The sequence below is a fragment of the Euprymna scolopes genome, chromosome 14, assembly GCF_053919585.1.
Source record: "Euprymna scolopes isolate OS-2025 chromosome 14, ASM5391958v1, whole genome shotgun sequence".
NCBI lineage: Eukaryota > Metazoa > Mollusca > Cephalopoda > Sepiida > Sepiolidae > Euprymna > Euprymna scolopes.
Genome location: NC_136495.1, coordinates 48,055,568 through 48,071,011, shown reverse-complemented (window position 1 = coordinate 48,071,011; position 15,444 = coordinate 48,055,568). Strand labels below are relative to the sequence as shown.

The window sequence follows — 15,444 nt, the reverse complement described above, 5'->3', positions numbered from 1 at the left end:
AAGTTGTGACAGGTAGTTTTTGAGGGAACCATACTTTTTAAATAATATAGTCGGCCATTTTCTTTAATGTCAAATACAGTTCCATTGGGGTATATCAATTTTGATTTGTTTTGGCCAAACTTTATATTCGCACCTTGTTTAATTGCAGTCTGCACGGAAAATATGTCTTGCTTAAATGTAGGTATTAAAAGAGCATTTTTTAGAATACAGTTACAGATATCGCCTTTATTATTTTTTAGGGATATTTTAGCATCGCTGTATATCACATTAGATATGGAGCAGAGGCAGGACATTAAGACTATCATTTATTTGACTACCATCAGCAAGTTCGACAAAAGGACTTTGTGGATTAAAGTTTGAATCAAAATTAATAAAATCAGATTCCTTGGTGATAACGTGTGCTGTAGCACCACAGTCTACAATGAGATTTTTACTATTTGTGGTATTGTCAAAGTTACATGTGAATAGAAATGTATGTTCTTCCTCAAAGTTCTCAATGTTTTTTACGGAGTTCATTTTAGAGCATTTATATTAACATTGGAAACTTTTGTGGTTGGGTCGTCCACAATTATAGCAGATAATTTTATTATTTTTCTTGGGAAAATTACTTTTGGGGAACACATTGCTGTGAGGTGCGTAATCAGGTGGTGTCTGTTTTCGAGAAGCATTTTTGAACTTCATAATATTGCTGGAGTTATTGTCCACGAGCATACGATTAGTCTCTTCATAACTGCGCAATGCCACTTTAAATTCACTGAAAATTATGGGTTTGTCTTTTTGCGTTATAATAGTTGTAAATGGTTTAAAATCAGCTGGGAGTCCCTTGAGGTTCATTGATATCAACAAGCTATCGCTTATTATTTCACCTGAGAGTTTTAAGGCATTGGCGGTTGTTTCTATCCTTATAACGTAGTCGGTAATCGTTTCATCCTTACATTTCAGAGACGTTAGTTCTGTATATAGTGATATAATTTTCAGTTTCCCTTTTGATAAATAATGTTCTCTTAATATGTTCAATGCTTTCTGTCTGTCATCCAAGGCGTCTCTTATAATCAGAGACAGACTTCTATCGTCTAAGCATTGAATCAGTTCTGCAAAAACAGTCACATTCTTTTTGAGAAATTCAGGGTCGTTAGGATTCTCTGTTGGAGATTGCATCATTTTGTGTAGTTTTTGAATCCTTAGATACCCCAGAAATTTTACCTGGCACAATTCGAATTTATATTCCGATCCGTCAAAGAAAAGATCATTGCTGGGCCCATAACCTGTTAAGTGTTGAAACATTATGTTGAACAGAGTGCAGTCTCAATACTGAGTGTGAAGTAATTTCCAGTAACAAAGATGGCAGCCAAAGAATCAAATGCGGTTCATGACATAGCCAACGGTGACCTGATTGAATCCAAAATTCAACAATTTTTATAGTAACTTTGGAATATTTTCATTGGTTGATTACCACAACTGGTGGTTATAAAAACGATTGTCGAAATCATTGGTGTCATATTCCCATGAGGAGTCAAAAACATTTTACAGAGAGAGAAAGAGGGAGAAATATTTCAGGAGTTTGCAGGAAAAAAAAAAAAAACTCATGAAAAAATAGAATACTCCTTGCATTCTTAGCAGACTGAATGCAATGTTTAGATGGCTTGGAACACAAACAAGATGCAAGATCTTTTGATCTCATTTACCTTAAACAGAACAGTGTTATCACTAAAAGTAAGAGCTGTCCTGAGGTTAAAAAGATTGTAGACCAAAATATGATCACTGTATAATCGTTGCACTTAAAAGAAACGGTTAAAGTTTTTTGAGGCAGCTTTCATAGGGCAGCTTTGATAGACCTTGCATCATTCAAACAGCCAGTCTTTAAACTCTCTCCAGAGTCTAAAGGCGAACTCACTACAATATGGTAGCATTACCAATATTAATGTCTCATTGAATGGATCATTTCCAGACACTAAAGGCTAGACTTGAGGTTGTCAATTTCGTTTCTACAATCAACACTTATTACGTTACTTTTCATAATTTAAGAGACATAATTTTTGCAACAAAAAATTTGCAAGCAAGAGGGACCATTTTTCCTAGATAAAAAAAAAAGTTCTCAAATGGGGAAAAAATAATGTACAACCTGTGCAAACAAGGATGCCATTTCCTTTGAATGACCGAAAGGATCAATCTGCCAAGCCACCTTCGGTCGTGCACATTCACCAAAAATTGAAGAGAGCACATCAAAACCCAAAGTATGTTGGTCTATAATGGCGCTGTAATGTGTGGTGGCCTCATCATTCATGCACCAGCCACCAAGAATGAACTCCAAACGACCTGAAAATAAAAAGATGGTACATTAGGTAAACATTACATTAGATAAATTATTTTAAGAATTCCATTTGGGAATGGTATTGAAAACAAAGAATGAGACTATTGCTCTCCCTCTCCCCCAACAAGTGTTGGTTGGTTGTTTGTTTAGTTGGGACCCTAACAGGTACTACCACTCTGGGTCAGAGTGGACCTGGGAGCAATGGCAATTAAAGGGTGGCTCCACACTCCCCAAGGCCCGCCCGACAAGTGTTGGGAAGTGAGAGAGAAACAAAGTATGACAAGAGACAAGAGGAAATAAGTTTATCAGTAAAAACAAATGGGTTTATCAGTAGAACAATGGAGAGGAAGTTGTTCACCGGGACAGACAAAGGAAGCTGAATGAGACTGTTAGTCAGGGTGTAGCAAACAAAAGCTTAGAGATACAAGGTATAACAAAGCCAGTGACATGTATGTATGCAAATGACTAAACCATGGTGTGAGCATGATGTCACATTAGGATCAGAGGAAGAAGGAAAAGTCATTAGGTACTTTACGTAAATACTACTCGAGGTAAATATTATACATCTTTTTGAGAATGCTGTGTTCTGTGTCTTAGACTATATATATATATATATATATATATATATATATATATATATATATATATATATATATAGTATCTATTTGGGAATAGCATTGAAAACAACCTTTTTATTTGTGTACTAGAGAGAATACTCACAAGGATTCATGAAAATTCGAAAGTTCCTGTTATTTAGTAACAATTTTACATGTAACTCTAGCAGGTACTTTTCTCACTTTGATGTTGATATAACCTATATTCAATATAACTTGAAAGCGTGATATGCAATATGTTCAAACTGTGTTTGCATGTACTCCTTATTTTAACAAAGATATAAATTTTACTGCTTCAAAGCTTGGTATGGAATCATTTTAAATTGTATTTGCATGTAATTTTCTTGACAGTGATATAACATGTATTGTAAATCATATTTTTACCCTTAGCAAAACAGTGGTGATTAGTATGAACTTTTTATTTCGGGCTGGGGTGTCACTGTTCTATCCTAAGGTGGGGGTTAAAACCTCCACAAAACACATTACCGGTACACAAAGGAAAAGGTACACTTAAGACTCTGGACACTAATAACCAGGACACTAATGATCGCTCACCATTGAAAAAAAAGTGTGATACTATTGCCCCCCCCTCCCACACACACAAGTGTTGGGAAGTGAGAGAGAAACAAAGTATGACAAGAGGAAATAAGTTTATTGGGAAAAACTAATGGGTTTATCAGCAGAATAATGGAGAGAAGTTATTCACAAGAATAGACAAGAAGTACCCTGGGTCCAGTGAAAGACACTCAAACATCTGAGAATGAGGCTAACAAAATCTGCTATTGCCAGACTACAAAACTGAACCAAGCATCATCGAATATAGAGAAGACTATATGATGCAGCATAAAAAATCTCACAGAATTCAATAATGATGCAAAGGACTGTAAAAACGTGGGAAACCGTTGTACGACTACATGCTTCAAAGATGCAAAATGATAATTCATTCCAATTGACACTTATTCTTGAGTGGCTTTTAGTCTTAATAAGTGGTGAAATGCCATTTGGAGGACCTGTTGACAGCAATAGCGAACAGAGATGGTTGGAGAGAACAAGTCATCAGAATTTGAAAATTCTTAACTTATTGAATGATGAATCCAATCAAAGATTAATCTAAATAAATTTATTCAAAACAATTTGGCACAAATATTTGTAATTAAATAAAATTACAATTAATACGTGCTATCTTTCATGTATCAGTTCATTTGTAATTTTATATTTCATTATTAATGATAAAAAAAAAATTAAGTTTTTGAAATCGTATTGTTTTGATAAACTATTTTAGGAAATGTGATGACACAATAATAAAACAATAAATGACCTTGTTCATTTGTGGTTTTACATTTCATTATCAATGATAAAAACGAATTTAAGTTTTTGAAATCGTATCGTTTCGATAAAGTATTTTAGGAAATGTGATGATACAATAAAGCTATAAATGACCTTGGACCACAAGCCAAATTTTATTTTTATCAATAATCAATTATTTGATATTGGTTTTGAATGTCATCACACACCTCAGCATTTACTAAAAAAAAAAAAAAAAAAAATTTTGTTTTGAACTATAAAAATGACCAATGAAAAATTAGATGTAAAAAAAAAAAAAAAAAAAGTTTTCATTATGCTTTAGGATAGTTATTCATTCATGTTTAAAAGAAAACATGGTTGTTTTGATTAATACACAAGTGAAATATGGCAGTTCAAAATAAAATAACAGGAAAACAATTTGATATACTTACCTATCAGGCAAAACTGTATACTCCAAAAATAGAATTTTAAAAAATAAATTTATTTTACTATTCGCAGTCACCAAACCATAAAGAACAAGACCAAATGGCGTCTTCATATCAGAAGAAAGGAGATAATCTATGATGTGCAAGCTTAAAGATGCATAATGAAAAGCTAGAAATGATTTTTATTCATTACTAAAATTCTAATTGCTAATTTTCCGTAATTTTTGGTGAAGATATCTACTTTTTCTTGAAACAAATAAATCAAATCGTTTCCCTTGTAACTGCCATATTTCACTTATGTTTTAATTGAAACAACTACCAAAAAATCAATTTTCAATTGCTTTTAATATTTAGTCCTGCTCAATATTTTTCTTCATAATTAGTCATAGGTACAGGAAGTCAGAGTTTCCATTCTTTAATCTATACTGCCACACTGGTGTTACCACTGTTGAACAAAGAATGAGTCCATTAGACATTTATGTGCAATGTGACGTATGGAAGTGTCATTGGTCAGTGAAGGTTGACAATGTGTTGCAGGGAAAGAAATGATGAGAATGATACAATGGATATGTAATGCAAGTCTTAAAGAAAAACTTAAATCTGATAAACTCAGAGAGAAATGAAATCTGGATAGTATAATAATATATAGTATGATAATTCGTTCCTATTAATATTTATTCTTGAGTGGCCTTTAATCTTGATAAATGGTGAAATGCCATCTGGAAGACATGTTGACAACAATAGTTGACAAAGATGGTTGAAGGGAACAAGTCAAGAGAATCTGATAATTCTTGACTTTATTGAATGATGAATATAAATCCAATCAAATTTTTTCAAAACAATTTGTACCAAATAACCTTGTTGCAAAAAAATTAAAATTACAATTAATACGTGCTATCTTTCATACTTCATTATTAATGATAAAAAAATTTAAGTTTTTGAAACGGTACCATTTTAATAAACTTGCAATGTCGTAATATTCAAACAATAAATGACCTTGGACCACACACCTAATTTTATTGATAATCGATTAGTTCATATTGGTTTTGAATGTCCTAATGCATGTCAGCATTTACTAAAAATAGTATGAACTACAGAACTGACAGAAAAAGAGAGACAGAGAGAGAGAGAGTGGAGGCAGGATCAATTTGCAATGCATATTTAATACAAAATCAACCCCGACTTGATCTAGGGACATTCACAATGACTTTATGAAAACACAAATATATTAGAAATAAAGAAATACATTAGGTTTTATATCTTATTGATCAGCTGTAAATTCAATTTAAACACAGACCTAATTTTAAACTCTCAGCACTTGAATGATCAGATGATGTTCATTGTTCTAACAGATAAACATTCATTCATCCAATAGTACTGAATTTTGTTTTTTATAGAAATAGCTCCAAACAAGGCATTAAGCTAATTGATGTAAGGAGCTTAAAAAAACAAAACAAAAAAACTTCACGGTTAAAAGATAGCCAATGAGAAAGGTTATATGGATAGCTTTCAACTCTAAACAGGATTCTTCCCCCTTTGTCAGCAACATCACTCAATCGAGTGAAAGCTAAAGGTGAAAATAAACTAAACCAAGAGTTTTATTTAAAAAAAGTACCAAAGTAATGATGTTTATGTTAGGTGATCCCACTACTGAGGCAGCTATAAATCCTGCACAAATCTCATTTTTCATTTTTTGATATTTCAAGCTAATTAAATGATTTTTTTTTAAGCCGGACCAGTACTAAACAGGTGACCATTTGGGAAAGCTAGGCATAGTATGTTTTGCGCAGTCGTAGAAATTTCTAGGTTGCTATTTGGGGGCGTGTTTAACTCACAGAAGGAGATACCCCCCCCCTCTCGAATCAAGACAGAAAGTAACAGGAAACTACCGTCTTTACTCGTATTCCTGAGATTACCAAAGCTCTACAATTTGGAGAGCTGTAGTCACCAACACTGGTAAGACCATAACATTGCTGCATGCACGCAAATGATTTTTGGAACATAACTGCTAGGCATAAGAGGTTCAAAAATGTAGGCCATAGTTTTAGTTTTATGTGAAAGAGATAAAAAGGTGAAGGTTCTTTGTGAAAATTCAGATACCTCCGATTTCTATGAAATCTCATTAAGTATTAGACATTTAATAAAGCGTCCTAAAATTTTAGTTTCTTTGAACTATTTTAAAGGATTCTATTCGAATTAATTTTACCCATCCTGGAGCGGGTATTTTTCTAGTCCAACATAAAAAAAAAAACAGAAATTAATAGAAAGCCATCTTACCTTCATCAACCAGTCTTTGTACAACGTGCTTCATAGAATCGGTTTGTTCATGCCACCACCGCCAAAAGAAGGCTATTTCCACGTAAATAAATCGTCTGTTTGGATCTTCCAATAATTCCTTGATGACCGAATCCAAAATGTATTGTACACCAGCATTTTGAATACGTTTTTTTGCTAAAAAAAAAAAATTATTTAAGTTATTCTTAAGGGTTGTGGTAGACATCAGCTGGAAGAAACATTCAATAAAAAAATTTTTTTTCTCTTTTTCACTCCAAAGACACTGTCACCTAAGGAAGCCATTATTTGAAACCATGTTTAACAGGGGACTAGCAAGTTGAGCAGCAATGTCTGTTCACATTACATTTAAACTTCTGTTAGTACAGTCAGGGAAGCAGGAAACAGAGAGGGGATTCCAAAGTCTAGCAGTCTGAGAAGAAAATTTTAATGCAGAAGCCTTTCTGGCATCTAGAGACTGGAGTGAAGGGGTGGGATTTTGCTGCTTGTCAGGTTAGTTGATAGTGCTTGGTTGATATTGTGAGATCTTTCTCCTATTTCAGTTTCGCTAAGAGAGAGAAGGCTTCAACTGGATGACTTGTGAGTGACACTATGAAATCCATTACATGACAAAAGATTAGTTGAAAGACCATATCACATCTACATTGGTCAACTTGTAGAAGATAAAAGATGACGCCATCATTTGAAGAACCTGTCGACAGCAATGTCTGACAGAGATGGTTGAAAAGAATAAGTTAGAAAAATCCAAGAAAATTCCTGACCTTGATAATCTAATATAAAAGCAAAAATGTGTGTGCGTGCTTTTTTTTTTAATATCCGGCAAAGGGGGGGGGGGGGGCTCGGAGGGAGTACTATTTCTTAAAACTTTTTATATACTCCCTAGATTATAATATCTACGATTTGCGAACAGACGTTGTGTATCTTTTATTTGAGTGACTTATTTTATAAAATTCCCGCTATTCTGTCTTCTCGCGTGTTTGTTTGGCTTTATAGTATAAATAAAGTGAAACTAATTGAAACAAAGTCAGTTCCTTGGATTTCCCGCTAGGGACGTCCAGAAAACAATGAGCTTTGATTAATGTAGAGAAAACCTGTCATATTAGACAATTGCTATTCATTTGGACACTCCCCATTTTATGGGGAGCTATGCAGAAAGCTTCAACTTAAGCTTAACTGGCTTGCAGCCAAAGTTAAGTGTGTGATGTTTATGCACTTGTGTCAACTCATTCACTTAACTTTTTAATCGTTTAATTTCACTTCCTCTGCCCTCTTAGCATTGCGGTAAGATATCATGTTTTCTTTCACTTTCTTTTCCCCCTTCGCTTCAAGGTTTGAGTTTACCTGCCTACTTACACTTTTTTTTATTTTTAACACCCGGGCAACGCCGGCCACCTCCGCTAGTCTAGTATATAAATCTCACCTATGTTTATAGGTCTGCCTAAAACTTTTCTCAGTGGCATCGGACCGGGTCAAAGCTGGTACCATCTGAAAGGGTGATGTCTCTGTCAAATAATGTGAGAATTAGAAAAAACAGTCAATAATTTCCTATAGATATTGACATTTGCAATGAGGGAGGGTAGCAAAAAAATCGTTCCTTCATGACAATTTAGCCAAACATGCATGTGCGAAAAACGTTCTTTCTTGAATTGGTTTAAATAGAAAAAAAAACAATGTTAATTCGCTGAGTCCATTGTAGAGCAGTGGTTATAGTGGCAGCATCGTTATCTTAAAGTTGCATGTTCACGGCGATATAAAGAACTTTTTTTCTATTTTTAAAGTTTTAACGTTGAAACAGGATTATTTATACCATTTTTTTTTTTCGTTAGCTTATTCTTTATTTTCCTTTTTTTTATTGTTTTGATCCCTCCCCCCCCGTCCACACCTCACCACACTGGGTACCCCCGCTAGTATATATGCATAAAAATGACAAAGTCTTTATTTCAAATTTCATGATGTTGACCATTTTACAATTTATTCCTTTAATTCCGTTGACACTTACAATTCTTGACAGTATCTGTAGCACAAAATTATTCATTTAATCAATGAATCTATTTTGCCCTTAACTCCTTAGAAGAACTCTGAAATGTCCGAGACTTACTTTAAAAGGACCACAAACCTAACTTTGAAAATAACCCTACAATTAGATTGATCTCTCCTTGTATTTCAGACCTAGGTAACATTAGTAAAAAGATTTTAGAATATTGCCAATAAATAAATCTAAAGTAATTCTTAATCCATGGTCCTCATCAGATAAATTTTTAAGTTGGTTAAATACATTACCTAAATGTAAGAATAGTAAGTTTATAATGTTCGCCATTGATTCATATTACCCATTAATTACTCAGAAATTGTTAGAAATGGTATTAGAATTTGCGAAATCTGAAAGTAATATTACAAAATTAGAAATTGACATAGTAAAATTATCCAGAAGAACCTTAATTAAATACAATACTAAATACTGGACTAGGAAAAACAGAAAATTAAACTTTGATACCCCAGACTCTGCACAGGTTACCGACTTGGGTGGTCTCTACATTCTTAATAAGTTAGCTATAAAGGAACCAATTATAAGGGGTGGAGTGGAGTTTGTATAGAGACGATGCACAATTTATCAACTCTGGAAGTAGAAATTTAGAAAGATATACTCAAATGCTATATAATTTCTTTAAAGACATTGACTTTAAAATAACTATAGATAAAAATCATAAAATAGTAAATTTTTTAGAATTAACAACACGTATGAACCATACCATAAAACTAATCAAACTTGATATTATATTGACTATAAATCAAATAATCCAATCTCAAAAAAAATCAATTATACCTAGCATGACAAAAAGAATATCCAGATTATCCCGTAATGAGCATATTCAATAGCAAGAAAGAATATTATAATGAAACATCAGGATATAGAGGTGACATAAAATATATTAAAAATGAAAATAAGATATTAATGGAAAGTAAAGAATCAAGACTGAAACCACCGCATGTTATTTCATACAGTATGGCAATACTAAGTGTAAAAATAGTATAAAAAACCAAATTTGTAAAAATTTTGTAGAAAACAATTTAAGAACTCAAAATAATAACGGTAATATAAATAAAAAGAAAAATAGACATAGAAATTGCATTTGGTTTAATTCGCCTTGTAGTGCACACATAAAAAATAACTTGCCAAAGGAATTTTTTCAAATTATTGAAAAAATAATTTTCCAAAAGGAACTAATCTAAGTAAAATCATAAACCAAAATAATGTTAAATTATCTTTTTCAACTACCACTTAGTGAAAACTATAAGTTCGAATAGTGCAAAAATAGACAAAGAGACTAATGAAGGGGTGTTTCTTAACTAATCCAAAAATTGAAAGGAATTCACTTTTCAACTGATATCTTTTATGCAATAAAGGAGGCGCAATTTTCCCCTCTAGACCAAAATACTGTAGGTTTACACCAACAGATGGCACATACAAATTTATTATGTTTACGCTATTGGCCATTACCTTATTTAACTAAAGAAGAACATTTTAGACGCATTATTCCGTAATAGTAAAACATTACATTTATTCCTAGGAGTCCCATCTTCATCATAACCTACAGAGGGAGTAGCTTTTATCCTCTATTCGATAAGACCTCTTACAACCCGGTTCTACACTGCATGCATTTATACTTTTTTCTCCTTTCCTGGATCTACTCTGTCATTAACCGACTTGTGAATTCATACACATTGCTTACTATCAATGCTTTAACCCTACACAAATAATGATTTCTCTCTCTTCCCATCCCTTGAAATCTCATTGGTTGAGATCTACATATTCAGTCATTCCAGAATGAAAGGAACATCATTCAAAAACGAACATTCCAGAGATTACAACAAACATGGCTTGCCTGTGTAGAATCATTACATGTTAAATACCCTGATTACAAACTTAAAAAAAAATAAATAAATAATTCGCACTTCATTTAAACTAATACAAGTATCATTTTCGTTGATATCTAACATCACTAGGAAACAAATTAGTTGGTTTATTGATTATTTGCCATATTATTTTACCAAATAGAAATTGGATATTCATATTTTTCTTTTTTTATTTTTTCAGTAATAAAATTACTGTGACACATTATTATTAATTATATTTTATTTTAGTAATGAAGATGATGAGACAGTAATTTGTTTTTTACTAAACAGTTATTACGGACGCTTTAGAAAAACATTTTGTCTACCAGTTTGTTTACCAGTTGCCGATTAGATTTTTTAGTTTACAAGTTTGTTTATATTATAAATGCTTCACAAACTTTAAGTGGGCTTCAATCTAGAGCTCCCCCCTCACCAAACTTTCACAAGAAACACTTGTCTAGCTGAATACACTATCAATAATTTCCCCCCACTCTTTATCTGTGCCTAAACCTAAACGTAGATTCCATGAACAAAGCTTCTTTCTTAGAACTGCACACCTGTGGAATTGTCTTCCATTTTCCTGCTTTCCAGCTGACTACAATATGGTTGTCTTCAAGTCTAATGTAAACAAATTCTTGATGAGCCGTTCCAGTTAAGTTAATAAATTTACCGAATTTCCATTACTAACGATTACTATATTGTACAATCGACTACTGTACACTCTTGACCCTTATCCTCGGGTGGTATCTAGGCCTTGATAAGTGGTTATTCCTATGTAAAAAAAAGGGAGGGGGAATTAATTCACGCTATTATTTCACATGTTCAGATGTGGTCAATCACTTTAAATTAACCTTTTACTTTAGTAATAAGGATACTGCAATAGTATTTTGTTTTTTTTGTTTTTTTTTCGGACATTACTGCAGACACGTTATTTAACAAAAAAAAAAGGTAAATATGAAGATTCTTTCCACCTTCGACTAATCCCTTAAAATTAACCCTTTTATAGGTTTTCGGAGGTGATGAAAACAAAAACTATGTTTAAAATTTCGGTAAACAAGTAGTTTTAAATATCTGAAGAAATGTTAATTTCAAAAAAGGTTTTCGGTGGGGTGGGGGGGCTGAAAACGAAAATAACATTTAAAATTCCGGCAAACAAGTACTTTCAAAAATATTAAAAAATGGTGGTTTCAAACAGTAGGGGATCACTTTTATATAATAATTTAACATACAATGAGCACAAACTTTATGTGGGGGTCAGTGTACAATGAACACAATTTCACATAAACTGCGCACCCACCTTTGGAGGGGGGGGGGGCTCCAGGCATTAATAATCGATTTGATGTGTACCTACCACAAACAAAAAAAGGGGATGCCCATCTTACGTTACATTGTGTTCAGGGTACATTTTATATTTATGCTTAAATGCATTTTATTTTCCTTGTGTGGATTGATAGTTTCTACTTATGATGAGTTAAGAGCAAAATAGATTCATTGATTGATATAATTAAATGAATGATTTTGTGCTACGATTCAGTTATTGTCAAGAACTGTAAGCGTCAACAGAATTAAAGGAATAAATTGTAAGATGGTCAAAATCATGAAATTTGGAATATAGACTTTTGTCATTTATTTTGTTATATGCTCTGTAATCACATTGAGCTTCTTAAATTAATAAAAATCAATTATTTCGGGTTAGTTATCAACCCAGTCTTGGAATTAAATGATTTAGGAAAATGAAAATTAACTAAGTAAAAGTGAAAAATTATTCCTGATGAAAACAGAATATATAAAAATCTTTATAAATGTAGTAATTCTTTTTTTTTTTTTTGATTCAATATTTTTCACCATTTGCTTCATAATTGGATACATTTTGTTCATCAAAAACCAAAATAAAAATTTAAGCAAAAACTTGAATTCACTGCATCTTGAAAAACATAGCAATCCTCTTAAAAATCAACATGTTATAAATATATGGCACATATAAATTACTAGCCTGGGTACCCGGTCTTGCCCGGATGTTTGGAGGTGTGTGTTGAGAGAAAAAAAAAAAAAGTGGTAGTAGGCAGGCAGGCTCAAACTCGCACTGTGAAGTAGGAAAAGAATGTGGAAAAAAAAAATGTGTCTTTGCTGTTGCGCTCATAGCCAAACCGGAAGTGATGAATGTTTAAATTAAGGTCAGTCAATCAACAAGAGGGGATAACTTTCGAAAATATCAAGAAAAAAAAAAAAAAAAGCGACCGCTCCCTGCAGAAAAGTGCCCAGTTGAGGGTGAAGGAATTAATGTTTTTAGCTAATTTTTCGATATTTGTTGCCCAAAGGGTAGAGCTTTAAAGTGATATGCATCTCGTGAGAATCCATCGCTTCTGTCGAATATTTTAGGCAGATATACAAACATACATACATTTAAACAGACAGGTGAGATTTATATTACAGATTACATGTGAAAGAATCATACCAACAAACAAAAGATTTCATCGCTACTTCATGCTACTAAATAATAATTTTGAGGTATCTATAAATACCATAGTACCTTTAACATACATGCATGTGTCAGTTTCCAGATTATAAATTATTTGATCAGGAGATCCTATTTATTAAAAAAGGACGATAGAAGGTGATAACATACTACGAACATTAAATTAGTATATAGATACGCTAATTTAATGTTCGTAATATGTCATCTTCTATACTCCTTTTTAATAAATAGGATCTCCTGATCACTGAAGACACAATATAAAAAAATAAAATTTAAAAAAAAAAAAAGAAAATGATGTCGCTTGGCGATGAGCACAAGAGACATTTTGCCATTAAAATATGCTTTTTGTTATTTTAAAATATTTTTAAAACTATCTGATGAATTTGCATAATTTTTAGAGGAGCATCTTTTTCAAATGTAATACGTAAGTACATAATTAAAGTTTATGTGCTATTAATATTGAAGAGAAATCGGATAAGCATCTAAAAAAAATGCAAACTGCATGATGTTCTTATTTCCATAATTCTTCCCACATCATGTGCCATAAAAGACAAAACAATAACTTACCACCATAATAATATTGGTCCACTGTTTTCAGCCAACCAACATCATCGTGAGTGTGAGCCACCAAATGTACATTAACCATTTCAGCTTTGCCCAGGTTACAATTCTGAAATCAAAGAAAACCATTGAATATTTTAATACTTAACAGTATCCAAATCAGAGTTTTAGCACTTACGCCCAATAGCACAACTAATTGCTGCTGATGATTTTATATTGCTCTCAGCATTCAGTCAATATCTGCCCTTCATTTCAAACAACCTCCAATTTCTGCCAGAAGTTGAGAAATCTTAGCTTTATCTGAAATATTTCTTGCAGTATTATCTTAAAAATAAAAATAAATAAAAATAAGATGGATGGATTTAGTCCCCAATTTTCAACCTTAAAGATTATACAGAATCAGAATATGAACCTAAAAACATATTTTGCCAAAAACAATTCTGAATTTGAGGGAGTGGGCAAATAATTGATAATGATATACAATAGAACACCGGGATACGGTGGCTCTAGGATATGTTTTTTTTTTTTCAGGTTACGATGTGGAATACAATGTTTTTCCAGACCCTGGTTATAGTATTTGCCCTGCCTTACAGTGTTATTTATAATGTTATTTGATTATATACATGCATATTATATACTGTACTGTATTTTGTTACTAATTTTTAATGCCATATCCTGGAGCTTTACCTTATTTACTTTTCATTGTCATTTTGGTGCACCATAAGTAAACGATGACAGAGGAGAAGGAGGAGTCAAGAGTTCCCAAATGCTGATGAACAGCAATAGAAAAGCATCTGCAAAGCAGCTAACGTACCTAGTCATGCTAGTGGATATATGCTGGCTAAGTGGTTAATGACACAGACTGAAAAATTTGGACATGTCAAATTCAAATTCAATTTGTTCCACAGAAACTCTTTCATCAAACCCACACTTGACCTTGTGTCTAACATCTTGGATAGGAGATAAAATAGTTAAACTCGTTCAAAAACAATTTTAGTATATGAACGCAGTGTTTGTCAAGTGGTTATGTATGCAAATCTCAGTATTATCCATTATTAAACTAAGGCCAGGTTAATCGGCATTTGTTTCCAAGACTTTCCCCATAAACATGATAAAATTGTCGCCATAGAAAAGACGTCAAGATTCCATTTCCGTTTGATGAAAATTTTTGTTTTTTTGTTGCAGTTCATTTAATAGTTAACCAGAGTGATAGGAGCCTTCTATCATATCTGAAAGTTACAATGTTCAACGAGCAAGATCGGAGATGAGCCGCTGTACAACTTGTGCTCTCTACCAGTCCAACAGGACCATTGCCAGCACCCTCAAAACGCAAATCCAGATGGTTCAACACTTAAGGACACAGTTCAATGAAGTTTCCGCCCACGATTATGGTCTTTAGTGTGATTTCAAGAGAGGGACACATCATGCCACCTCACCTCTTTGAAGTCGGTTTTAAAATCAATACCAAAGTGTACCTGGATGTGCTGAAGAATGTTATGATCCCCTGGTGCAATCAGGTGGCCACTGACAGACCCCGGGTGTGGCCCACAAGTTGAAAGAAACCCA

At 32.9% G+C, this 15,444-nt stretch overlaps 1 protein-coding gene across 1 annotated transcript in view; it reads right to left on the bottom strand.

The window, feature by feature from the left end:
- LOC145292982 (lysosomal alpha-mannosidase-like) overlaps window positions 1-15,444 on the bottom strand; it is an 83,564-nt gene that overhangs the window by 55,643 nt on the left and 12,477 nt on the right. The window contains exons 2-4 of the mRNA XM_080139224.1: window positions 13,885-13,987; window positions 6,933-7,106; window positions 2,123-2,316 (exon numbers count right to left, since the gene is read on the bottom strand). Of these exons, the coding sequence (XP_079995350.1) occupies window positions 2,123-2,316; window positions 6,933-7,106; window positions 13,885-13,987 (471 nt within the window). The remainder of the gene's footprint in view (window positions 1-2,122; window positions 2,317-6,932; window positions 7,107-13,884; window positions 13,988-15,444) is intronic.